This window comes from Scyliorhinus canicula, chromosome 4 (assembly GCF_902713615.1).
Source record: "Scyliorhinus canicula chromosome 4, sScyCan1.1, whole genome shotgun sequence".
Taxonomy (NCBI): domain Eukaryota; kingdom Metazoa; phylum Chordata; class Chondrichthyes; order Carcharhiniformes; family Scyliorhinidae; genus Scyliorhinus; species Scyliorhinus canicula.
This window is the reverse complement of record NC_052149.1, coordinates 13,551,334-13,577,577: the sequence shown is the minus strand read 5'-3', so window position 1 is coordinate 13,577,577 and position 26,244 is coordinate 13,551,334. Positions and strand designations below refer to the sequence as shown.

General features: G+C 41.7%; 1 protein-coding gene across 4 annotated transcripts in view; it reads right to left on the bottom strand.

The window, feature by feature from the left end:
* fubp1 (far upstream element (FUSE) binding protein 1) overlaps positions 1-26,244 on the bottom strand; it is a 37,820-nt gene that overhangs the window by 6,429 nt on the left and 5,147 nt on the right. For 2 of the 4 annotated variants that reach the window (XM_038793736.1, XM_038793737.1), the window contains exons 2-14: positions 18,409-18,499; positions 15,823-15,882; positions 14,744-14,780; positions 12,526-12,575; positions 8,476-8,547; positions 7,349-7,406; positions 6,929-7,091; positions 6,728-6,826; positions 6,520-6,627; positions 6,184-6,286; positions 5,981-6,081; positions 5,655-5,802; positions 4,141-4,301 (exon numbers count right to left, since the gene is read on the bottom strand). In XM_038793736.1, the coding sequence (XP_038649664.1) occupies positions 4,141-4,301; positions 5,655-5,802; positions 5,981-6,081; positions 6,184-6,286; positions 6,520-6,627; positions 6,728-6,826; positions 6,929-7,091; positions 7,349-7,406; positions 8,476-8,547; positions 12,526-12,575; positions 14,744-14,780; positions 15,823-15,882; positions 18,409-18,499 (1,251 nt within the window). The remainder of the gene's footprint in view (positions 1-4,140; positions 4,302-5,654; positions 5,803-5,980; positions 6,082-6,183; positions 6,287-6,519; positions 6,628-6,727; positions 6,827-6,928; positions 7,092-7,348; positions 7,407-8,475; positions 8,548-12,525; positions 12,576-14,743; positions 14,781-15,822; positions 15,883-18,408; positions 18,500-26,244) is intronic. The other 2 variants (XM_038793738.1, XM_038793739.1) reach the window with 1 other exon arrangement.

The window sequence follows — 26,244 nt, the reverse complement described above, 5'->3', positions numbered from 1 at the left end:
TGATTTTGCTGTTAAATTATCTCTATGAGAATGATCCCTTACAGATGTTTGTCAAAGATAAAATCTATAGAGAGCCAGACTCTGAGAACTCCAAGACTGAAGGTGATCCTAAGATAGGGGAGCTTGAATCAAATCATAATAATAGTGAAGAAGATGCAGACAAGAGTTCTGAATCAGATTTGGATTCTGAAGATGAAAAGACGATACACTGCTACTGTATAGACCTGTCACTAAACTTACCTTGAACAGATGGCAAGTAATTCTTCCATAGCTAAGAAAGACAGCAAATCGGAAAAAAGTGAACCAGACTTTTCTCAAAGTAATTTGTTACAGCCTCTTGCAGTAAATCCCTTGCCATTCACTGCAGGTGCATCCCTGAGCATGCCTGTTTTTTAGGAAAATATATATAATAGCATGGCATCAGCTATTCAGCATGAGGACAGCAATGGCTGTGAAGTGACACCCAAGCAACAGCTGATTAACTCACATCCTTTTCAAGGCACACAGTGCCTCTTCAAGGTAAAGGAAAAAAACAGCAAAGGAGATGAAATAATCAGTGATCAATTCTTTTTGAAAATTAAGAGGAAGGTGGATGAAGAAGCATAGTGATTCAGCAACCACATCTGTTAATAAAAAAATAGTTCACTGAGCCAACAATCTGTTATCCTCGGGTTGTTAAAGTAAACAGTTAAAATCTGGAAAGCACAAATTGTACATGTCCGTATTACTAAATAGAGTAAGAGCTGTGGTTACGAAGACTCCCGTGAGATAAAAGCTGTAAAACAAAGAATGATGCGAAGATTAAACCCTCCGCTTTACTTGTCACTAAACGCAAGGAAGGGAAAGAATCTAAATCTGGAGGAGTTGAAGTGTTTATTGATTAAAAATGAGCCAAATATTTCCCTCAGTAGTGACAATACTGCTTGTAGCTTGGCTCCAGCCAGTCCTCGAAATTTGGATAAACATTCTTTGGACGATCAGAGAAGATTGGCTGCATTTCATGAGGCAGAAATGCAGTAGAAACTCTCCAATTTGGACAGTCAGAAATCTGACAAAAGAAAGCACATAATAGCCTGTATTGTCACAAGTAGGCTTATATTCACACTGCAATGAAGTTGCTGTAAAAAGCCCCTAGTCGCCACATTCTGGTATTGTTTCTGACTTCAAAGATGAGTGAAAGCAAGGAAGATATTAGAGGGAGTGCTAAAACATAAGATGCAAAACTATCAGCAGAAGAACGGAGATAAGATTTAACAAAGATATTGAATAAATATAGACAGAGTGTAAGGAAACACCACGGTGCACCGTTAACTAGTCACGATGTAGACATAGGAAACTCTGAACCAATAACACTACATCAATCTTGACTAAACCCAGCTCAGTTAGAGACTGAAACACAGTTCATGTTGGATATGTTGCGGAAACAAGCAAAAATGCTGTGGTCCACCGAACACCAAGTAGAGATTGAAGGCCATGTTTGTGGGCAAACAAGTGCTGGCCGCTCTGGACTTTTCAGACCATTTAAAGTGGCCATAGATGCCAGTGATCTGAAGGTAGGGGCAGCACTACTGGCCCTTCAGCACTTTGAAGGCTAAGTCCGACCTGACAGTAAACAAAGGTTAGTTTATACGGACGATAATCTGCGTGCTTTTACGGAAAAGTTCAAAACCTGGAATGCAAGGTATTCCGTTTAGAGTTTATTATTACTACAGTTTAACATTTAAATTGTACATGTTCCTGCAAAGAATAGTGCGATTGCGGATGCTTTGTCACAGGCTGAAGTGATGTAGCCAGCCATGTAGAGACTGAGAAGGGAACTTGTATAATGGGGATGGATTTATATTAGGGTTAGGGATATTTGTCTTGCATACCTCAAAAATACATCCATGCCCTGGCGTTCCTTTATGGTGGTGGTTTTGGGGGGGGGGGGGGGGGGGGGGGGGGGGAGAGAGAGAGAGAGAGAGAGAGAGAGAGAGGAGAGAGAGAGAGAGAGAGAGAGAGAGAGAGACAAGTATGCAAGGTCCTTCCTGTTGATTCCCCCTCCCCCTTTATTTTTGCTGTTTTTTGATCCATGGATGCTTAATGGACATATACCTTTAAGCGGAGCAGGGGAAATTAGGAATTCAAAAGCTGCAAAAGAGAACACTGCTAGCTTTGGACAGCAAAACGCAGACTTTGTGGCACGATGGGGATGGGGTGGGACACGGTTCGGCTGGTTGGCTAGTGGCCAACGAATTGGCCAAAAAAGCTGTTTTCTGCCCAGTGATTGGATCCTGCCCGAGTGGGATAATTTCCGGAGGCCTAAGGAAAGCAGAGTGCAAATCCTGAACACTCTTAAGGAAAGGATCTGTTCTCTCTCTACCTAGTGTTATCTCCAGAAAATCTGCTCACCCCCTCCATGTTTGCATGTCTTATGCACATATGTAGAGGGTTGGGGCAAGTTAAAGTGGGACATAGGAATTAGAGAATAGTTAACCAGTTGTATATGCTGCATATTTCATTATAGTTTTTGTTGTAACTAAAATGTCATGGTGTTTAAACTTACGAACCCTGTGACAGCAGTTATTGGGCAGCCGAGGGCCAAAGACTATTTTTCTAAGAATTTTTGGCTAATTCAATTGTGGTGTGACTCCGGATTATGAGGGGCTGGAATTGACCACTCCCTAGCACAGGGTGTCCTAACACCATAACCTGAGATTGCAGGTATTTTAGGTTCCTGAGCCAGGGCAAACAATCTCTGTGTTGGCCCTGTCGAGCCCCTCCAGAATTTTGCATATTTCAATGAGATCAAAACTCCACGGAGTCTAGATCTATTTCCCACAGCCTTCCCTCATAAGACAATCCCCTCATCCCCAGAATCAAACTAAAGTGAACCGTTGCTGACTCCCTCCAATGCAAGTATATATTTCCTGAAATATGGAGACCAAACTGCACACAGGACTGCAGATATAGTCTTACCAAAGCCCCTTAGAATTGTAATTTGAATTCCTTATTCTTATCCTCCAATATCCTTGCAATAAAGACAATTTGTCTTCCTAATTACTTGCTGTACATGCACGGGTAACTTGTGTCCCTTGTACGAATGCATCCAATTGTGACTGAGCAAAACATCTAAATGTCTTTCTGCCTTTTTAAAAATATTGTGCTTTTTATTTATAACACCGAAGTGAATAACCACGCACTCAATCACATTATACTCCATCTGCCACCTTGTTGCACACTCATTGAACCGGTCTAAATCTCTTTGCAGCTTTTTTAATGTCTCATAGTCTGCACATTGCACTACTATGGATATCAGCCATTACATCCCATATTCACAAATATTATCCGACAGGTTCGCCACTAATTAAATGCAGAAACTGTGGAATCTATATGTAGCAGACTGCATTTTCCATTGGGAAGTTTTAAAAGTCAGACTGTTGAAAAGCTGATATTATTCAAAGTTGCAAAGCATTTACACGAGTACTGGAATCCATTTGTGCTTTTGGCAAAGCAGTCAGATGAAAAGCAGAGTATGCAAGTAGGTTTTTAATCATTGTGAACTTTAGTTCCTGCTTATTCGGTTACCTGCAAAATTGTGCACTAGATGAGTGAAACATCAGACCTCAGCATGTGGGAACACCAGCAATAATGTACGAAGAGGAGATCCACCATCATGATCAAAATAACTGAAATTATTTACCATTCACCTGCTGCTTATAGCTCACATAAAACACGCAGATGTTGCTTTGCATGTGGAGTGCTACACAAACAGTAGCTGCTCCATATGCTATGAAGTACAATTACCAAGAGCAAGAACCTACAAATCCTCCAACCACTTGACTCAAAGCAATGTCCTGCTATTCTATCAGTTACTTTCCTTCTACCATCTGTGATCTACTGCATGCAGCACTAAATTCCTTTCCTAAATCTTAGGAGTGTCTGGCAACAACCTGAAAACACGCACACATTGGGTATGAGAGTCACTCAACCATTAATGAATCGTGGCAATCTGCTCATGCACTCAGCAAGTAAGTGAAAGTTGTTCATCTAATCCTAAAAAAAACTCTGGTAACTTTATCACAAAGTTATATTAATTTTAAAATGTTGACTTGTCTCACAAAAATCTTATTTATTAAACAGCAATCTTCTGTCGCTTACCCCAATCTTCTCTTCAATAAGTTGTCTAGCATAATCAATCTGCTGAGTTGATCCACGAATAATAAACATTTTAAAGTTGGGATCAGCATTTGGAGGTGGGTTTCTCTGAAGCTCTATCCGTGCTCCTGACTGTTGACTAATTGCTTTTACGGTCTCACCACCTAAAGCAGAACAGATTTTCATAAAGAAAACTAGTGTTAATCTCTCAAACATGGGTGTCATTCACATTTGCACTCCCTGGTTAACTCACAATCGGCAATGAAACATTGTGCCTTTACACCTTTTAGTCAAAGCCGATGAAATGTTCGGAAGTTGAGTGCTTTGCCATTTTACACAAGTGTCAGCGACAAACATTCCTTCCAATTTAAATATATCAGAGGTTAGATGCAGAGCAAAGCCCCCAAAAGCTTTACCCCAATTATCTGCTTTTACTTAAAGTTCAAAAGGTCCTATTTTTTCTACTCCCTTCCCACAGCTCAGCCAAAGCAGAGACTAATACAAAAATACAAATTGGGGATAAGGGTAGGCCGTTCAGCCACCCTCAGAGACTGCTCTACCATTCAGAGATCATGGCTGGTATGACTGTGGTGTCAACTCCGGGTTGCCACCAACAAATAACCAAGAAGCTAATACGACCATTCAAATTAACAGGAGTAGGCCATTCAGCCCCTCGAGCCTGCAAACCAAGTCTAACCTGCTGTTCAATTAAGATTGTATTCATCTTTTTTTTGGCAGTTTAAACAAAACTTCCAAACATTCTCCAAATGCAGTCAGTCATTATTATTTTAAAACGTGCCTTGAACAGTGAACAGAAGTTGCTGGTAAAACCCAGCAGGTCTGCCAGCATCTATTAGGAGAGAAACAGAGTCAACATTTCGACTCCTTTGATCTTCAGTCCTAATATATGTTGGTAGACCTGCTGGGTTTTTCTGGCGCCCTCTGTTCTTGTTTCGGATTCTGTGCTTGGGTGTATTAAAAGTCTCTCAGATACACCAGAACAGCCCCCCCTCCTTTCAAACAACCACCCCAAGGGTGGGTTGATCTGTGATTAATGTCTACATCTAAAATAGCAACATGTGTTTTACTTGTGAACCACTCGAGAATATTGGGTAATTATTTAACGTGTTAACACAAAATAGCTGGCCTTCCTAATCACATCAGAATAATTTTGTCCCCGGGCTATTTCTAGTCAAGTTATCACATGGCCCATTTTCCAATATGGAACTTGCTGCAACATGGGGTCAGCAGCACAGGTCCAGTTAAGGGGTACCTAGATAAAAGAATGAAAGGAATAGAAGAATATGCAGATAGGATTAGATGTACAAATCAGAGAGATTGGTCAGTTCGACTTGCAAACACTATGCAACTAATTAGAAAGAACCAACTTCAGTTCTGCAATTTTGTTAAACAAGAAAACACCAGGGCTCACTCTAATCTAAAGGTGTATAATTACTTGTGCGGGTAATACAAAACTAGAAAGAAACCAAGATCAACTTTTCACAACCACACATTACCTTTGCCAATGATTATGCCAGTCTTGCTGCTGGGTACTGTGAAAGTGAACTCTTGAAGTCCACCAGGGGGGCCCATATTCCAGTTCCCTTGGCCTCTCCCTCTTCCTCTGCCAGGTCCAGGGCCACCAGGACCTGGAGGCATGCCGGCCTAAAAGTGGGGGTGAAAAAACTTCTGAACTACTGTTGACAGAATGGCTCCAAATGGCGATCATAAAGATATTTCCTAGCCGCTGTCAGCAATCAACACAATGTAGGTACAGCAATGAAAACTCTTATGACAGTTATTTAAATTGGCATGCTTAAAAAGAAAGCAATTGTAACCTAACCTCCACACTTCGTAAGAGGTCTGTAAGTATTTCTGCAGCATGCTGACATCTGTCTGGAGGGCCCAGGATCTGGGCTATTCTTTCTGGCGTTGTCCCATCATCTTGTGATAAAAAAAGGCAAGTTTTTTTGCAAAGTTAAACAAGAAAATGAATAAAATCTAATTTATTCAATTGCAGAACAGTTATGGTTACATTAAATTCACCTGGCTTGAACTGAATCCTCACACCTGCATCGTTCTGAATCTTCTTGATCATTTCTCCGCTTCTCCCTATTACAATACCAACAGCAAAGCGAGGTACAGGGACCTAACAGAAAACGCAATTAGTATCTACGAAAACAATGGGGCCCTTTGGACAAAACTGGTGGCAGTTATAAATTACATTGCCAGATTTGCCTGTAAAAGCAACACACCAAACCGGTCAATACAGTAAAAATAGGTCAATCAAAAATGTCATTAAGGTTGAAATTGAATAGTTCTTTGATGCAATAATTGCAACTTGAAAACATTGTTTCCTTGGTCAGTATGTTTTGCACTTACATCCAATGATTCATTAGTTCCTCCCAAACGGGATCCATACTCATTGCGTTGCTCCCTGAAACCTTGGTCTCGGTCACGAATTAGATCCATCACCATGTCCTTGGCTTGCTAAAAGCACACAATAGAAAAATACAGAAGCTTGCATTTCTATTTACCAGTCATTGGCGACACTGCTGTAAAAACATTAGGAAGAAATACTGCATCGTACCTGCACTTTGAACGGGTCTCCTGTAATGCGGAGGGGTTTGTCTGATCCTGTTGGCTGAGGTCCATCTTGAATCATCACCATCTTCACTCCTGCACGTTCCTATTTTGCAACAAAACAACTCCATGTACCCACCTTTGCAAGTTTAAATACCAGGTCTCAGCATTTACGAAGCTATGTAAAAACAGTAAATAGAACACTTACTTGCAACTGCTTGATTGTTTCTCCACCTTTCCCAATAACAAGTCCAGCCTTGCTTGCAGGAATCATGATCTCCTGCACTGAAGTACCTGGTCCATCTCCATGATGTGTACCTGGACCAATTCGGCCTCTTTCAACTATTTGATCAAGTAGCCTCTTTGCAGCTCTACATCAAACGCATAAAAAGACAAGTGTTTTAAATTTGGGGATGATCGATGAAAGGGGAAGAGAGAAACCTTTGTGCAAGTTTTAATGACCTTCCAATTTGACAGATTTGAACAGAAGATCTGGGAGATAACTATAACTGGACTACTGATGCTTAAGCCATGTATGTACACAACTGAACACAATGCATTAAAATTATTCCACAGGCTATGATATTATGATGTAGAGAAATAACTTGACTATTTGAAGTACACTTACAGAATGGAATCAGGACTTCCTGTCAACATGCAGGATCTTTCTGGTAAACCACCACTGTCTGAAAATGAAATGCACATATGGTCAGAACACAGCAAGTATAACAGATCAGATAAAAAACTAGTTGAAAGACAAAGTGTGGATTAATGGTTAGTTGTTTAGGAAGTGGTGTTTTACAGGGATCATCGTCTCTCACATGGATGACTTGGTCAAATCGAAGTACAAGATCATAACATGTGGATGGCACAATATTGGGGGAATAGTTCATACTGAGCAAGACAGCAGCAAAATACATCACGTTAACAACCTCACAGAATGGAGGTGTAAATGGCAACAATTTCAATTAATTAAGGGTGAGGCAGCGCATTTTGGAAGTGGAAATAAGGTCACCACCACCTGGAAGAGGCACAATACAGCTTCACAAATCACAAAATGTGCCAAGGCAGCTTAACGGTGCCAAAGTGTAAGCTTTGCATACATAGGAATGACATTTAAAACATGGATTCTGTTACAACATGCAGAGAATCATGTGCAGATCTGGTCTACTTATTGCATACTGGATATAGAAGCACATAAAAGACTCGAGGATGATACTACTACAATTAGGGGTAGATGCATTTAAAAGGATTACGGTAGTTAGCTTAGATATATTTAAGGGAAAAGTACATTAGTACATATCGAGAAAGGGTTAGAGGGACATGTTGATCGGATGAGATGAAGTAAGGTGGGACGATGGTCATGTGGAGGACAATCAATATACACTTGTTCGACTCAATAGCCCATTTCTGTGCTGTAGAATTGAATGCAACATTATGTTTACATAAATCTGTAGCGTCAGAGTATGGTAACTCTCCTTCAATCAAGACGAATCAAATTACGATCTCAAGGGCTGATTAACATGAATATTAGCACAATTGGAGTAAAGCAATAGTATGTAATTCTAATTTTGAATGTGTTAACTGTCTATTTATTCCAATGGACTTCTTCAGTTATCCTTTAAAGAAGTACTCTATGACAATTTGTCAGATTGTACTTAAATAACTGCACGTACCAAAACTAGGCTTCTGATTCGATGTTAACACAAATGATTCAAGCATTTTTTTTTAATTTGAAGATGAAGAAACTCTTACCAGGCGCAATCTGTACTTTGCACCCAGACTCTTGCTGTATGCGCGAGATCTGTTCCCCACCTCGACCAATTACTAAAAAAAAAAAAATCACTTTTATTTTCTGAGTTAAGCATCATCAGCTCATCAAAATGCAATTTTATACCCAAGACAATCCAAACATTTAAGTCAAGTTTTCTTGTGAACACAACTGTGCCACATATACTCTGTTGCAACAGTATCAATACTTTCCATGCTTGCAATCAATTCTATGCAAAACAAGTCAGCAATTCTTATCTCTTTCGATCCATCCTCAAGAGTTATACCAGAAAATGTTTGGACGTTGTTTCCAAACTCTATTCCCAAGTAAAAAATTGGATGGTGGAAGAGAGAGGAAGATGGGGCAGGAGGTGGTGTGTGAAGAGTGCAGAATCAAGGAGACACATGTGGAAAAGCAAAAGAAAAAATCTTTGCTCGTATCCAAATCTCAAAACGAGGAATTAAATCAGGATAGTGATGATTGGTGAAAGGAACCGATTTTCTCACTCAGACACGTGTCATACAAACGACTGAAACATTTAACACTTGTTAAAGAAAGCAGTCCTTACTTTTCTGCACTTGACTCAGAACAGAATAACCTTTGGCAAGCATACCCAGCTGTCTCATAGAATGTACAGTGCAGAAGGAGGCCATTCGGCCCATCGGGTCTGCACTGGCTCTTGGAAAGATCACCCTACCTAAGCCCACACCTCCACCCCACCCCGGTAACCGAGCAACCCCATCTAACCTAAAGGCAATTTAGCATGGCCAATCAACTTAACCTGCAGATCTTTGGACTGTGGGAGGAAATCGGAGCACGCGGAGGAAACCCACGCAGACACGGGGAGAACATGCAGACTCCACACAGAGTGACCCAAGTGGGAATCGAACCTGGGACCCTGGCACTGTGAAACCTAGTGCTAAGCACTATGCTACCGTGCTATCTCTAATGCTTCTTCTATATTAATGTTCAAAATACCTGTTAATTTGTAAAATGTTTCCATCAGATGGAGAGAGGTCACTGATATCTGAGGTGCAAAAAGATCTGAGCATCCACAAATCAGGAGTATTCAGGTATAGCAAGTGATTTGTAAGGCAAATGGAATGTTGATGTTGATTGCAAGGGAAATTAAATATAAACGCAAGAATGTTTTTGCTCCAGTTGTCGAGGACGCTGGTCAGACCACATCTGGAGTATTGTGCACAGTGTTGGGTCTCATTTTAAGGAAAAGACAGGAGTTATCAGTTTAGAAAAGATTCACTCAACTGATATGTGGAACTGGGGGCTTATCTCAGGAGTAAAAGGTGGAAAGGCTTTGCCTGTATCCATTAGAGTGCAGAAGATTGAATGTGATCTTATTGAAACACCAAGTTCCTGAGGGGGACTTGACAAGGTGGATGCGGAAAGAATGTTTCCCCTTGCAATTAGAACTAGGGGACACAGTCTAAAAATAAGCTGTCTCCCATTTAAGGTGGAGATAGGAAGAATTTTTTTCTCAGAGGGTCATGAATCTTTGGAACTCTTCCCAGGAGAGCAGTGGAGGCAGGATCATTCAATATTTTTAACGGGGATATAGTTAGATTCTTGACTAACAAAGTAGTCAATGGTTATTTGGGGTAAGTGGAGGCCACAATCAGATCAACATGACCTTATTGAATGGCAGAGCAGTCTTGACAATTCAAATGGCCTACTCCTGCTCTGAAATCACACGGTAATGGACTAGCAACTGGTGCCTAACAGCACTCCAGCACAGCAATGTCTTCAAGAACAAAGAATGTGGGGAGGCTCGAAGAAATGTCTCCACGACACAGGTTATGTGGTGTGGCAGGTCATCCATGCATGCCAACAAAAACTAGCTTTTTCAAACAATGCAATATTTAAGAGCTTAAAAATTTAAATCACTTTCTATTTATTCCAAGTAGAAAACACCCCAAAATGCTTTTCAGGGACTGTTGTGGAAAAGGTGGATATATTAGGAGAGGTGACAGAAGGTTCATAGAGGTGGTCCTCAAGGATGCTCTTAGGGGTGACGGTTGTGAAGCGAGGACAGCTATGAGAAAAGGGATGGGAATAGAGAGAAGGGTTTGAGTTTCAGTGGGGGCATCAACTTAAGACCACTGACTAAAATGTTAAATGATGGGCAGCGTGATGGCGCAGTGGTTAGCGCTGCTGCGTCATGTCGCCGAGGACCTGGGTTCGATCCTGACTTCGGGTCACTATCAGTATGGAGTTTGGACATTCTCCCCGTGTCAACATCTGCAACCCAAAGATGTGCCGGGTAGGTGGAGCGGTCACGCTAAATTGCCCCTTAATTGGAAAAAAAATAATTGGATACTCTAAATTTATATAAGAAAAATAATTTTAAATGAGGCACAGGGAGGAGAGATTGGGGCAGGAGCCCAGGTAAATTCGAAAGCATGAAAGGCTGGCCACAAAATAACTAGAATAGTTAAGTCTGAAGGTGACAAAAGTAAAATACAGAAGCTTCAACAGCAGATGAGAAAAGTCAGGTTTTATTACAGCGGTGGGAGTTGAGAGGCGCGAAGGAGAATGTGCAATCAGAAGCTCAGCCAAGGCAGTTGCGGGACTTTGTTCGTAGACAGGTCCCATCTTTCCCGCGCCTCCCGCCAATGGGATCCTAGACAGAATAGTCTCTGGGAGGGATGAAGGGGAGGGTAGAGTCTCGGGTATTTATAAGGTGCTCATGAGGGAGGAAGGGTCCCAGACAGAGGAACTGAAACTTAAATGGGAGGAGGAGCTAGGCGGGGAAATGGAGGATGGGCTGTGGGCAGAGGCCCTCAGTAGGGTAAACTCGACCGCGACATGTGCTAGGCTCGGGCTGATCCAATTTAAGGTCGTTCACCGGGCCCATATGACGGTGGCTCGGATGAGCAAATTTTTCGGGATAGAGGACAAATGCGCTAGGTGCGCGGGAGGACCAGCGAACCATGTTCACATGTTTTGGGCATGCCCTGAGCTGAGGGGGTACTGGGAGGGATTTGCGGGGGTCATGTCCCAGGTGCTAAAAACAAGGGTGGTGATGAGCCCAGGGGTGGCAATTTTTGGGGTTTCGGAAGACCCGGGCGTCCAGGGGGAGAAAGAGGCCGATGTGCTGGCCTTTGCTTCCCTGATAGCCCGGCGACGAATATTATTGGCGTGGAGGGACTCAAAGCCCCCGAAGACAGAGTGGTGGCTTGCGGACATGTCGAGTTTCCTGGGGATGGAAAAAATCAAGTTCGCCTTGAGGGGTTCTGTGCAGGGGTTCACCCGGAGGTGGCAACCATTTATTGACTTCTTTGCGGGAGAGTGAGCGTCAGCAGGGGGGGGGTTAGAGTAGAGTAGGAGGGAAAATATGGCGGGTAGTACCGGTGGGAGGGGAGCGGGCTTGTGCAATATGTTACAGTGGAAGTATTGAAAGTACGTGGATGTTTGCACATTTTTGCCTTTTTTGCTTCCTTTCTGATGATGTCTGTAACTGTTTATAAAGCCAAAAACTACCTCAATAAAATTGTTTATTAAAAAAAAAAGAAGCTCAGCCAAGGATGCCAACCATCTGACTCAATTGAAGATTGTGGCTGGAGAGGTAGGCGGTATAAAAACATGAATGTTTGTGACATGGGCATTCAAAGATAGCTTCAATCTTTCCCAAAGAGAATGGAGGTTCAATGGTTGGATGTTGGATAAGCTGGCTGACAGCAAAACAGTGGAGGGGTCAAGAGAATGGTAAAGAGATCGAGCCACGGGTGGCAAGGTGGCGAGCACTGATACCTCACGGCGCCAAGGACCCGGGTTCAATCCCAGCCCCGGGCCACTGTCCGTGTGGAGTTTACACATTCGCCCAGTGTCTGCGTGGGTCTGACCCCCATAACCCAAAGATGTGCAGGGTAGGTACATTGGCCAGGTTAAATTGTCCCTTAATTGGAAAACAAAGAATGGGGTACTCTACATTTATTTTAAAAAAGAGATCGAGCCACATGTCATCAGTATAAATGAGTGTACAAATCTAAAAAGAAATAATGTATATATTTACTTACTAAATCCAACCATGCCATCGGGTACTTTGTACTCCTCTGTGGCTATTGACCTAAATTTTATGGAAAAGTTCAAAAATTACTCAATACAGTTTGTGCAGCATTTAGTCGCTCGCTACCTTGCTTTACAGCAGTCAGTCCCAATGAGCACCCAGCCATTACAATTTTAGTAAAAATGGCGTTCCAATTTTTCAATTTGTGATGGCACCAAATATGAGGCGGAGTGATGAGTAACATCGCAAATTTGCCTCACCCAATTTAAATAGTTAGCAAATTCAATCAGATTAGCAACCAAGCGGCTAACCAAAAAGAGGGGACATGCAGAGATCAATCTGAGCAGAGTTTTGCTCAGCCGCACATAGCTTTACAAAATGGCTTGTGCAAAGACTGCCATTTGGATACGGTATGCGAGGACATCCCCATTTAAACCAAACATGTCCAATGCTGTTCTGCACCAATTTATTTAAGTACATCTTTTCAAATCATTTGCTTGAGTCAATTTATTTTAACTATGCAACAAAATATCTTTTGACAGACTTCACTGAAGCAAGCTAGTACTTTTAGACGAGGCCATCAGCTACACCAAGTCCCCGTGTAACGCTGATTCCGTTAACATTGTTTCGCTTTAATGTTGTTCATAAAATAGTTGCAATGTTTAATGTTGCCAGTATCACTGTCATTTGACAGACATCCTGTTCTGTGGCCTGAATGCCCTTTTCCCCAGCACTTCCCCTCAGTACTGAAGCCCCGCTTGCACTCAGTGCTTAAGTTCTTCTTCCTGCAAAGCAACCCCCATCACATCCCACCAAAACACACACCACTCCGAGTCAGTTCTCACCCATTATTCTTGCTAAGTCCCCCAGCGTGTCCATTCTCTTCATAGGTCCTTTACGGTTTTCAGCACCTCCATTAAATCTCCTCTCCAGCATCTCAAGAATAACTGCACCTTTTCCAATCTACCCACTCAAATGAAGTCCCTCATGCCTGGAACCATTTCCTTAAAACCCTTCTGCATCCTCTCAAATCTTCATGTTCTTCTGGAGGTTAGGTCTCCAGAACGGAAGACAATCCTCCTGTTGAGGTTGTCAGTGTCCAATGAAGATTCATCATAATTTCCTTGCTTTTGTACTCTCCATGCCTTTACTTAAATCTGGGATATCGTATGACTACTTTGAACCACCCTCGTCACCTTCAACAATTTTATGCACAGAAACCAATGGCTCTCTGTGCTTGCATCCATCTTTTTAAAAATAAATTTAGAGTACCCAATTATTATTTTTTTTCCAATTAAGGGGCAATTTAGCATGGCCAATTCACCTAACCTGCACATCTTTTGGGTTGTGGGAGTGAAACCCACGCAGACACGGGGAAAATGTGCAAACTCCACAGGGACAGTGAGCCAGGGATGGGATTCGAACCCGGGTCCTCAGCACCGTAGGCAGCAGTGCTAACCACTGTGCCACCGTGCTGCCCCTTGCATCCATCTTTAAAACTTGTGCCCTTTATATTACGTCACTTCATTCTTTTTTTTAGTATATTTTATGACACACGTCTGTAAAAAGAACAGCAATTTTGGCTGGTCTCCAATTCAACAAGATTCTCCAACGGGCAATTAGGTAAGCGAAGACCACAACGTTAGCACCCTTCCCCTCCATCAGCTCGAGTTTCCGATCCATCAGCTCCAGAGTTTCCGATACCCCAAAGATCGCCTGACTTCCATCCCCACAATTTTGGGCAATGTCCCAAACACCGCTCCCCAGTACCTCTCCAGTTTCTCACAACCATAGAACATGCGCGCGTGGTTCGCCGGCCCTCGCCAGCCACCCCTTGAAAGAACCCACTCATCTTCACCCAAGTCATATGCACCCTATGCACTACCTTGAACTGGAACAAGCTCACCCGCTCACAAGCGGTTGAGTTCACTCTGCATCGCCTCACACCACAGACCCCAGTCTATCCCCCCCCCAACTTCTCCTCCCATTTGCACGTCACTTCATTCTTACTAACAAAATGTACCACTTCATACTTCTCTATATCAAATTCATTTTTTTGAGATATTTTAACTGAACTAGCTATGAAACTACTGGTTTCATAGTACTGGTTTTAATAAAATATATCAAGTCAATTGTGCAAGATACATAAAATGATGTGATACATCCACAAATATAAAGCAGTAACTTATGATTTACTGTATAAAAAGGATAATAAATGTCTTCCCTACCTCTGTTGATGCATTGCAGCTAGTTGTGCTCCAAATGCTTGAAGGAAAAATAAAGGAAGATATTAACCAACAATCTATCCATCTATAAAAACATAACACAAGAAAATGCACAGCGTTATAAGGTCAGTCAGATAACATCAATTCCATTTCTATAGATGTCAAGGAGCACCCTGCATTGAATTGACAACAGAATCAGGCCATTCAGCCTAACAGGTCTATGGCTCTGTTTATCTTCTACATGAGCATCCATCCACCTTACATAATCAAGCACATGTTTGCATATTGTTCCTTTCTGCTTGACGTGCTTGTCAAACTTCCCCTTCACTGCTTCTATTCTATTCGCTGTAACTACTCTATGTAGTAGGTTCCACTTCATCACCACTATCTAGGTAACAAAGTTTCTCTTGAATACCTTATTGAATTGATTCATTCTTAAATTCTAGTATAGACACACTTCCATTACCAGTTTCTCACTCTGCCACTTTACCTGGCAAGGTTTCCAACAGAGCAGCAGTGCATGCTGCATTTACAAAAGGGCACCTTGCACAGTTGGCAACTAAATGCCAACATCTATGCTCTTCAAACTTTCAACATCTGAGTATTGTTCATCTGCTCAACAGGAAAAGGCAATAAAGAGTGGGTGGTTCGACATGAGACGATCAAGTTAACGAGCAAAGGAAACTCTGGACAGGTGTGGAAAATTGAAATTCCATGATCTTCTCACTGTTAGGGGAGGGAAGAGCACATTGCTGTCAGTGGGACATTGCTGTGCACAAACTGGCTGCAGCATTTTCTACAATACTTGATGCTTCAAACGTACTTCATTAGCTGAAAAGCAGACATCGCAAAGTCATAAACGGTCGGTATTAGGCAAATGACCTTTTCCTCTCTAACAAAATGGCAAATAAATAAAAAATTGAAAAGGTATAATTTTTGATGAATTTTGTTCAAACTGGAAGACAAAGTAAGGCTTTACACAACAGGAGTAATCATGAAAAAGAAAATGAGTGGTAAAGAATCCCATTCTAAAATGATTGAAGACAGAAAAGATTAAATTCAGCTGGAAAAGCACTACTTACGATCATTCTGTGCGACTTTCTTGGTATCTGGTTGATCTGCAAAACAAAGCATTTGTTCAACTGATGCAAATGGCTGCTCCACTGCATCAAACTAAATTAATCATAGTCAAGAGGCCAATCAATTTTCACCTTTAAAACAATATATCAGCCAATAAATTAGATCAAGAGAAAATTAGTAACGTTGCAATATGAGTGGTGATTTTAAATGACTTCATGTCCCAAGCAACAGGAAAAGCATTTTTGCATTACAGGCGAATAGGAATCAAGGAGTCATGAGAACCCTTTAAAAGGCAGGCAGCTCAAAAACAATTTAAATACTTGAGGGCACGGTGGTGCAGTTTTTAGCACTGCAGCCTACGGCGCTGAGTTTGCACATTCTTCCGTGTCTGCCGTGGGTTTCACCCCCACAATCCAAAGATGTGCAGGTTAGGTGGTTTGGCCACACTAAATTGCTCCTTAATTGGAAAAAAAATAATTGGGTACTCTTAAAAATGTTTTTAAATATGCGAGGGTACAAGAGATGGAAACTATATCCAAATGCTCCCCATCCTTCTAGAGTTCTGAGGGTCCAGCTTGGAATTCACTAGTCTCAAACCAGGTTTAGAAAAAAAACAATGGCGTCAGGGTGCCCATAAACTTCAAACGTGGGATGCTTTTGTTTTTTGACCAGAGGGTTTTTTTGACCTCATTCACCTGAGGAAGGAGCAGTGCTCTGAAAGTTAGTGTTTGAAACAAACATGTTGGACTTTAACCTGGTGTTGTAAGTTTTCTTACTGTGCTCACCCCAGTCCAACGCCGGCATCTCCACATCATTTGTTTTTTGAGAAAGCAAGCCCTCATTCCCACTTAAAAATTCAAAATTTACCAGCCAGAAGCAATGGTCCACCAACAGAAGTGAATACATTCAGCTAAAGGTTTCTCCTGTTGATCTGTGATTTGAAATTATAACCACAAAGTGGATGTACACACGTCAAGACACAAAATGGTGCCCCCCCACACAAAATCCAGGAACCAACCATCTCATTCTTGCTGTTGCATGCAATTTTCTATCTCCCTCCATCAAGTTTGAAGAGCAGCTTCAGTATCAAAATTGGCAAAAGGCTCAAAATTAATGTCACCCTAGCTCTGTAGTTTGATGGAAATTTCTGTAACGGGGAAGGATGGTCTTAATGAGAGCTTGTTACCAAATTTCTCCAGCACAAAAAATGTTGCAAACTAGAATAAAGTCTATTCTGATTCTTATATTTTAGGAAGTGTGGGTGGATTACATCAGATTTATTGAAGAAAATGAATTATTGAACCACAGGATTGTAAAATTAAATGGTGTGACTCCATTAGACCGCCTTGCAGAAAATACATATGCGTCAATACCAATTAAAATGAAGCACCATATTTGGGCACAATGCGTGTGCTGGTGACTACATTTTTACATGCGCATTACCTGCCAGTATCAGAACACCATCAAGTATAATTCTTCCTATTCCCATCAAAGCAAATTGTTTTCCACCTTCAAAAACAGCCCCTCCTAAATTGCCGATCCTGACACTTGTTCACCTGCACCATCAGATTTGCCCAGTCATATTCACTCATGCAACAAAAGGTTACAACAATCGACTCAAATGTCGCCACGGCTTTTCCTTTGGTCAAGATTGTATTGCCGCTGAGCAAAAGAGGCAGGAAGATTGAGCACTGATCCTGAAAACGACTCTTAAAAGCTCCACAGTGACATGGAAGAACTCAAGAGTTTGTACTTTGTCTGAATTGTCAGACAGACCTAAAACAATCTATAGAGTCAAGAATTAATAAGGGCTAATATGGCATAACAAAGAAGGAGATTGCAGTGAAGACTCACAGCAGAATGAATGGTGCAACCTAACTAATTATGGCAAAACGGAGAAAGTCAATCATAGGGGCTGGTTTAGCTCACTGGGCTAAATCGTTGGCTTTTCAAGCAGACCAAGCAGGCCAGCAGCACGGTTCAATTCCCGTACCAGCCTCCCCGGATAGGCGCCGGAATGTGGCGACTAGGGGCTTTTCACAGTAATTTCATTGAAGCCTACTCGTGACAATAAGCGATTTTCATTTTCATTGTGCACAGATTTCAGGACGTTTTAAAGTAGAAAATTAATGCAAAGCAACAGAGCAACTGGCATCAATGCGGAAGATGCATTTCCACACAGCTAGGGAAAAAAACTCTTAAATGTTGACCTGTGGGGGTCAGGCGATTTATATGAACGTCACTGAAGAGGTCATCTTATTTGCTCAATTTTTATGAAACAGTAGACGTCCAAATGAATGCAAAACAAATACTGCACATTCACACTTCACCTCTTGCAGAGTTAAAGTTCACGAAAGTAGACAAGTCCTCATTCCATTATAAGATATTTATGAATTTTGATACTTTTATTTAGCATCAAATATGCATCTTTTATTGCACTCAAAGTGTCTTAAAGGGGCTAGCTACTTGATGTCATTCCATTATTTGTATGAAGCACAAATTAAAAGCAGCTTATATGGTATATCAACAATATCAGATCAAACATACTTATGAATTTTAAGAGAACAAGATAATTTCCAAGGACTCACCTCCATCTTCCAGGGGCCGTTTTTGTCCACCGTATCCGTAGTCAGACGTATTTATTGGTGTTCCTGCATCCCCTCCAATTTTTGCTGCGATCTGTCGTAAGAACATAATCACAAGTGTTTTTCTGAGATGCCACAAGGATACAAAGTCATGACTTCCCAATTCACAACATGGTTCGATGGGTGTCAGAAGCCATGTCGAGATGGTGAATCCAAGTGTGGAGGTCCAGATTGGGCAGGGAGGTACAGGAAGCTTTTGCTCCATTACTATGATACTGGCTGAGGGATGAGGAATTAATTTTGGCCTTGCCAGTGGTGCTCACATCCAGTGAATGAACAAACAAAATCTCTGGTAGCAGGAAATAAGGGGAAGGAAAATCAATAAACAATGGACAGGAAGGCATTAATCCCTCCGATTTGTTGCTTTTCTTTTTCACAAAATTTAGTTTGGGTGTGCACAAAGTTAATAATGGGCATCTCATTGCACAATTTCCACTTCCAATGCTAGCGACCACTGTGACTTTTCCACGTAATATTTCAAGTTATAGTTAGAAATACCCACGTGTACTGGGAACTGTATTGGGACTAAAAGATCCCCTTTCAAGTGTCAAAATTGAAAATCTCGATGTAGATCAAAGAAATCTTATGAACTACAAGCCAATGCTCTTATGACGATCTGCTGCAAATATTAAACTGATCCATCAACAGGTGGTATCCCAGAGATTTCTTTTGACAATTTTGAAGATAAACCCCTCTTTAGGACAATCACTTGCTTTCTGCTCAATAACACTGATGCATCAGCTAAGATGTTCAGAATAGGGCATACTCTGATATTAGCAGGCACGATAATATATCAGGCATGATGATGTTCGGGAGAAAGCAGAACCATCACTACGACTGTAATTTCAATAAAGCGATGCAATACGAACATCTCATCTCGTATAGGATATGCAACCATGTCTCGACGGCTTCTAAAAACACAATTTCTGTGGCATGCAACTAAACTGATTGGGCAGTATGGTAGCATAGTGGTTAGCACAATTACTTCACAGCTCCAGGGTCCCAGGTTTGATTCCCAGCTTGGGTCACTGTCTGTGCGGAGTCTGCACATTCTCCCCGTTTGTGCGTGGGTTTCCTCCGGGTGCTCTGGTTTCCTCCCACAGTCCAAAGATGTGCAGGTTAGGTGGATTGGCCATGCTAAATTGCCCTTAGTGTCCAAAATTGCCCTTAGTGTTGGGTGGGGTAACTGGGTTATGGGGATAGTGTGGAGGTGTGGGCTTGGGTAGGGTGCTCTTTCAAAGAGCCGGTGCAGACTCGATGGGCCGAATGGCCTCCTGCACTGTAAATTCTATTAAATCAAATATAGATATATGGGCTACACTTCTATTTCTGAATAATCCAATGCCAGCAAATGATCTTTCACACCACCTACTGGCTTGAACTAAATATGACAGTTCAAACCTGGACATTTTAAGAGGGTTTAATGGATTACCTGTCAATCAACCTCAATCCACCCTCCAAGGTACTGCACATTGAAAGTAACTCAATCCAGAGAAGGTTACAATTTATTTCCAAGATAACATTTTGAACTCAACCATTGTTTTTATGCATTAAGATGTTTTAAACAAATGGATCAAACTCTAAATATTAGCCTGCCCTTGTTTTTCAAATGCAGGCGCCTGCCATAGCATACAAAGACAGCGGGGGGGGGGGGGGGGGGGGGGGGGGGCAGAAAAGACTGCTCTGAATCAATCGACTGTATGGGAGGACAATTCCAACATTCAAAAACGGAAAAAGCTGCAAACAATCAGTAGGTCTGGCTGCATCTTTGGAGAGAAAGTCAATGTTTCAGGTGAATGATCAGAACTGATGAAAGGCTGTTGACTTGAAATTCTGTCCAGATTCTGCCTGACCTGCAGAGTGTTTCCAACAATTTCTGTTTTGATTTCAGAATTCCAGCATCTACAATCCTATATTTTTCGTTGCTATGGCATTCTTACTTTGACTGCTTTCAGTGGTGGTTGCTAAAACACTTTACATAAAAGGGCCAAATAACTAGATTAATTAGTCATTCAATTGCCCTGACGCTTCAATACGCTCATGACTCATCTGACTGGTCTCAACTCCACTTCCCTCTTTGCCCTGCAGAACCCTTCCTTGTTCATATAAAATCCATCCAACTCACCCCAATAGCTGATTTAGCATGGCCAATCCACCTAACCTGCACATCTTTGGGTTGTGGGGGTGCCAAATTGTCCCTTAATTGGAAAAAAAAATTAACTGGGTACTCTAAATTTATAAACAAAAAATTAACCTGTGTCCTATAGTTCTAGACTGCCCCACAAAGGATAATGCTGCCACCAGGAAATTGTGCACCAATTAAAGTGCTTCCAGATGTTTTCCGTTCTTTCCACCTCCGGCACTTCACTTACATGAACAGAGAATTAAAACTCTCAAATCAAAAGCTTACTTTTTGCACGTTCTCCCCGTGTCTGCGTGGGTTTCCTCCGGGTGCTCCGGTTTCCTCCCACAGTCCAAAGATGTGCAGGTTAGGTGGATTGGCCTTGCTAAATTGCCCCTTAAGTATCCAAAGATGTGCAGGTTAGGTGGGGTTACAGGGATAGGGTCTAGGTAGGGTGTTCGTTCGGCGGGTTGGTGCAGACTCGATGGGCCAAATGGCCTCCTACTGCACTGTAGGGATTCTACTTAAGGTGCCGAATACGTGCGAACATTTTTGTGGATAAACTCTGCTTACCATTTCTATTTTTCACTGCAGAGGTGGTGCCATCGGTACCATAACACCTGATCACAGGTGTGGTGGTAACACTAGCCAACTGTGGAACAGTTGGAAGTGTGCTAAAGCCACTCTGAAAAAAGCACGAATGACAACTCTAATCATAGGTTTGTGCTTGGATAGCGTATTGTTATCAAACTTTCAAGATTGTCATCGCAATATTCTTATAATGATGCTTTAGAAGTCAAAAATATAACTCAATGCAGTGCTGCTGTAAATCAGAGAATGTGGCAAGTTTGCACTTGTTAATGTGCTGACAGCAGTTTTGTTTCACTAGATAAATTTAAGCATTTAAAAAAAAATTCCCATGATTAGTCAGACTGGAAGCCAATACTTGGATTGCACCGTAATATCACTGGCCTCAAGATGGACTGACACAGCGACAGCGGGATTGTCACTGGACTAGTAATTCAGGGTAATGGGAACCTGGACTCAAATCTCACCACATCATTCAAATTCAAGAAAAATCTACAATCAAAAGTCTATGACGACCATTGTCGATAAAAGCTGGGTCATAAAAATCCAGCAGGTGAAATTTGCCATCCTTACCTAGTCTGACCTACATGCAACTCCAGATCCACAGCAATGTGGATACCCTCTGAAATGGCCTCACAACCACACGGTTAAAGGGAAATTAGGGTTTGTTTATGAATAAACAAACAAAAAAAATTGTCCTCAAAGTACCGTTTCTGAAAGCTTAAACTTTGAACTTACTAAAGTGAAAACTTTCAGAACCAAAATTTATGTTTATAGAAATGTTTTTAACCATCATAGCATCCCAAGACATTTCAAACAAAACCATAAAAGACAATTAGGGCTGAGACCAAAAGGCTAGTCCAGAAGGTAGGTTTGGGAAAGAACTCTAGAGCTGAAGTCCTTGCCAGCTTTAAACACAGCCATTAACAGTTTAAATGGAAAATACTCAAGAGGTTAGAACCAGAGAAACAGCGACATATGTGAGCTGTCGGGGTCGGGGGGAAAAAAATCGAGACATTGCTTAACCAGGAACCACGGGTCAGCAAGCAATAGGGTAATTGGTGAACAGCACTTTGTCAGAGTTAGGATCCGGGCAGTAGACATATAGACAGAGAGTTTACACTGCAGAAGGAGGCCATTCGGCCCAACAAGTCTGCACCGGCCCTTGGGAAGAACACCCCACACCTCCACCCTATCCTCGTAACCCAGTATCCCCACCAAGTTGCAAATGACACCCGAATGACTGAAAAGTGTGCGGATGGTAGAAAATGGGAGGTTGGCCAGGTAGCTTTGGAACAGCTATGTCTAGAGATAACAATGACAAAATAAGGATTTCAGCGTAGATAAAAGCCGAGGTAGGGCAGTACCTGGCGATGTTACAAAGATGGAAACAGTTTTTAGTGATGGCATGGAGATGGCTTGGGTTAAATGCAACACCAAAGTTGCAAACAGTCCGGGTTTGCCTGATACTTTCTGGGAAAAGGAGTGAAGTGGCTGGGGAACAGAGTTTGTGGCATGGTTCAAAGTCACTGGCTTTGGCCTTCCCAATATTTAGTTGAATGAAATTTCTGCTCACTCAGTACTACTGGATGTTCGACAAGAGGTTTGACTATTTTGAGACAGTGGAGGGGTCAAGGGAGCAGATGACAGTACGGTAGAGTTGGGTATTGTCAGTGTACATGCCAATGATGACGTCAAGAGAGAGCATCACGATAAGAAAAAGGAGTCAATCATTGAACCTGGTTCTAATGGTATGGGAAGCGGAAGCGAATGCAAGTGATTATCTGGCTGCAACTCGGCATCTAAGAATGGAACCACAGGAGTGCAGTCTCCTCAATGGGAGATAGAGATGCTGGAGGAAGATGGTGCAATCAACAATATCAATGGCTGTATTTCCAGATCATTCGGATATCATTTGTGACTTTAGTGCTATTTCAGTAGTGCTATTTCAGGACAGCGAGAGGAACAAAAACCTCATTGCAGAGAGCCAACCAGTGAGTTACAGAAAGAGACATGGACCAGCTAAGCAAAAATAACTTTGAGGAGTTTGTCAAATAACAGGGGTTCAGAGATGGGGTGATGATTTGCAAGAAAGGAGTGGGTCAAGAGGTGTTTATTTTGAAGAGAGTTCATGACTGCAAGTCTGAAGGAGAGAGGGACAGTATAAAAGAGTGTTATCAGAATGTTGCTTCAAGAAATATTTGGCTGCTCATATTACTGCAGTGATGTCAGAGTGTGGTGGCACTGGGCTGTCTTGTCAGCTTTTTACTTTTGTTTTTGGCTGTTTGCTACAGGGATGTGTTTTAGTTTTGTTTTCAGTGTTAGAGCTGAAGCCAGACCAAACAGGTGTACTGCTATTCTCTCTGCCATCAAAATACTGTCTATTTATCATTTGGTGAATTCAGAATGATAAATGTTCTCAGTAGTGAATGTAAACCTAATGTGCTTCTGCTAAAAGGTGTTTTAAATCTTTTGAATGTCAAAAGGAAAGCTTAAAGGATTACTTTGTGTTGTATTCTTTGAGGGTTGTATTTGAACTAATGGTTGCCAAGATGTTCACTGTATGTTTTAAAAAGGTTGAATAAACATCATTTTGCTTTAAAAATACTTTTCCATTTCTGCTGTACCACACCTGTAGAGTGGGCCGTGTGCTCCCCATAACATAATCTATTAAAAGTTGTGGGCCAGGTGATCCAAGATACACTTTGGGATTCTCTAAACCCTGGCCCATAACAAATTGGGGGCTCGAGGGGGATAAAAGTCTAATCTATTGGATTAGCTTAGTGAACGTAAAGACAGTGAGGGGTGAGCATATTGTGGTTGCTTATCAGGTGTGGTATTCTAGTTTAAGTGGGGAGTGTGTTGTGGACAATGGCTCTTTCAGAGGCTCTGAAGTTTTGGGGGGGTGGAGACGGTCACATGCAGTACCTTACGGACAGAGACCAAAAGCAGACTGTTAGATTTGGCAAAAACAAGTTAACATTACCTGACAAAATGCGAAAAGATGAGGTCATTATGGCAGTGGCTAAGCATTTAAAGTTGCCTGAGATACAGTCTGACTCATTAGAAATGGCAAAGATCCAGTTGCAGATTAAGCAACTTGAACATGAAAAAGAATTAAAGCACCTTAAATATGCAATAAGAGAAAAAGGGAGATACAGATCACGGAAAAAGAAAAGGAGATAGAAGAAAGAAACAAAAACAGATAAAGGAAAAGGAAAGAGATAGCGAAGAAAGGGAAAAGAGAGTTTGAACTTCAGAAAATGGTTATGAAACTAACAGTCAGTTAAAATTGGCAGACGTAAAGGGAAACGTACAGTTGGTGGATAGTGATGAGGATAGTGAGAAAGAGCGTCAAAGTCGAAGGCTTGGTGGAAATCTATTTAAATATGTCCAAGCATTGCCAAGGTTTGACAAGAAGGAGGTGGAAGACTTTTTCATTTCATTTGAGAAGGTAGCTAACCAAATGAAATGGCCACAGGACATGTGGATATTACTGATTCAAACAAAGCTGATAGGTAGGGCTAATGAAGTGTTTGCATCAGTACCGGAGGAGGTATCTGGGACGTAGGAGGTGGTGAAAAAAAATCCATCGTAGGTGCATATGAACTAGTGCCTGACGCCCACAAAGGTTTAGAAATTTAAGGAAAGAATTTGGTCAAACATACGTGGAGTAGGGCAGCACGGTGGCTCAGTGGTTAGCATTGCTGCCTCACGGCGCTGAGGTCCCAGGTTCGATCCCGGCTCTAGGTCACTGTCCGTGTGGAGTTTGCACATTCTCCCCGTGTTTGCATGGGATTCGCCCCCACAACCCAAAAGATGTGCAGGGTATGTGGACTGGCCAAGCTAAATTGCCCCTTAATTTGAAAAAATGAATTGGGTACTCCAAATTTTAAAAAAACATGGAGTTTGAAAGGCTCAAATAGGGTAATTTTGATAGGTGGATCCGGGCTTTGAAAATAGACCAAACGTATGAAGCTCTCAGAGAAATTATACTTTTGGAGTTTAAAAATTCAATTCCTGATGTAGTGAGAACTCGTGTTGAAGAGCAGAGGGTTAAAACTGCACGGTTAGCAGCAGAAATGGCAATGATTATGAATTAGTTTATAAATCAAAGTTTGGTACTCAACATCAGTTTCAGCCTGTGAGGGACAGAAACTGGGGATATGAAAAATTCTCAAGCGGTAAAGCTGATCTGATGGGAGATAATAAGTAGTGTACCTCAGATTAAAAAGAAATCCAGGAGGGTGGAAAAGTTTCAAATGTTTTCACTGTAATAAACTAGGCCATGTAAAGTCACAGTGTTGGTGGTTGAAGAAAAGCACTGGGAAAGCTGATGTGGTAAAACAGGATAAGACAGTGGGATTTGTTAAAGTGGTAAAGGAAAGCCCAAATGAAGCGAAGGAGGTGCAAAAGATTGTACAGCCTGATCAAGAGGTGATTTATCAGAAGGTGCCAGATCTACTTAAAGAATTTACTTCTGTGGGTAAAGTTTACTCGTGTGTATCAGGAGGAGCAGGTAAAGAAATCACAATTTTAAGAGATACAGGAGCTAATCAATCTTTAATGGTAAGAGATGAGGAGTTATGTAGTTTGGGAAGAATGTTGCCAGAAAAGGTGGTAATTTGTGGAATTCAGGGTGAGAGGAGTAGTGTTCCATTATATAAGGTAAAGTTGGAAAGTCCAGTGAAGAGTGGTGAAGTGGTAGTAGGAGTAACAGAGAAACTATCTTGTCCAGGAACTGTTTATCTTGGATAATGATATAGCTGGATTGCAGGTGGGAGTGATGCCTATTGTGGTTGATAGGCCAGTGGAAAATCAGACAACTGAAGTGTTGAAGGACGAAGATCCTGGGATTTTTCCAGAACGTGTAGCAACACGGTCGCAAAGTCACAGGGTAAGACAAGAGGAGAAATCAAAGAGTGAAAATAAAGGTGAAGTGCAATTATCAGAAACGATTTTTGATCAGATGGTTAAAAAAGAACAGGTGGAGGATGAGGCGGATATTTTTAGTTCAGGAAAATCGACGGAGTTACAACCGAAAGATGGAGAAATAAAACGGATGTATC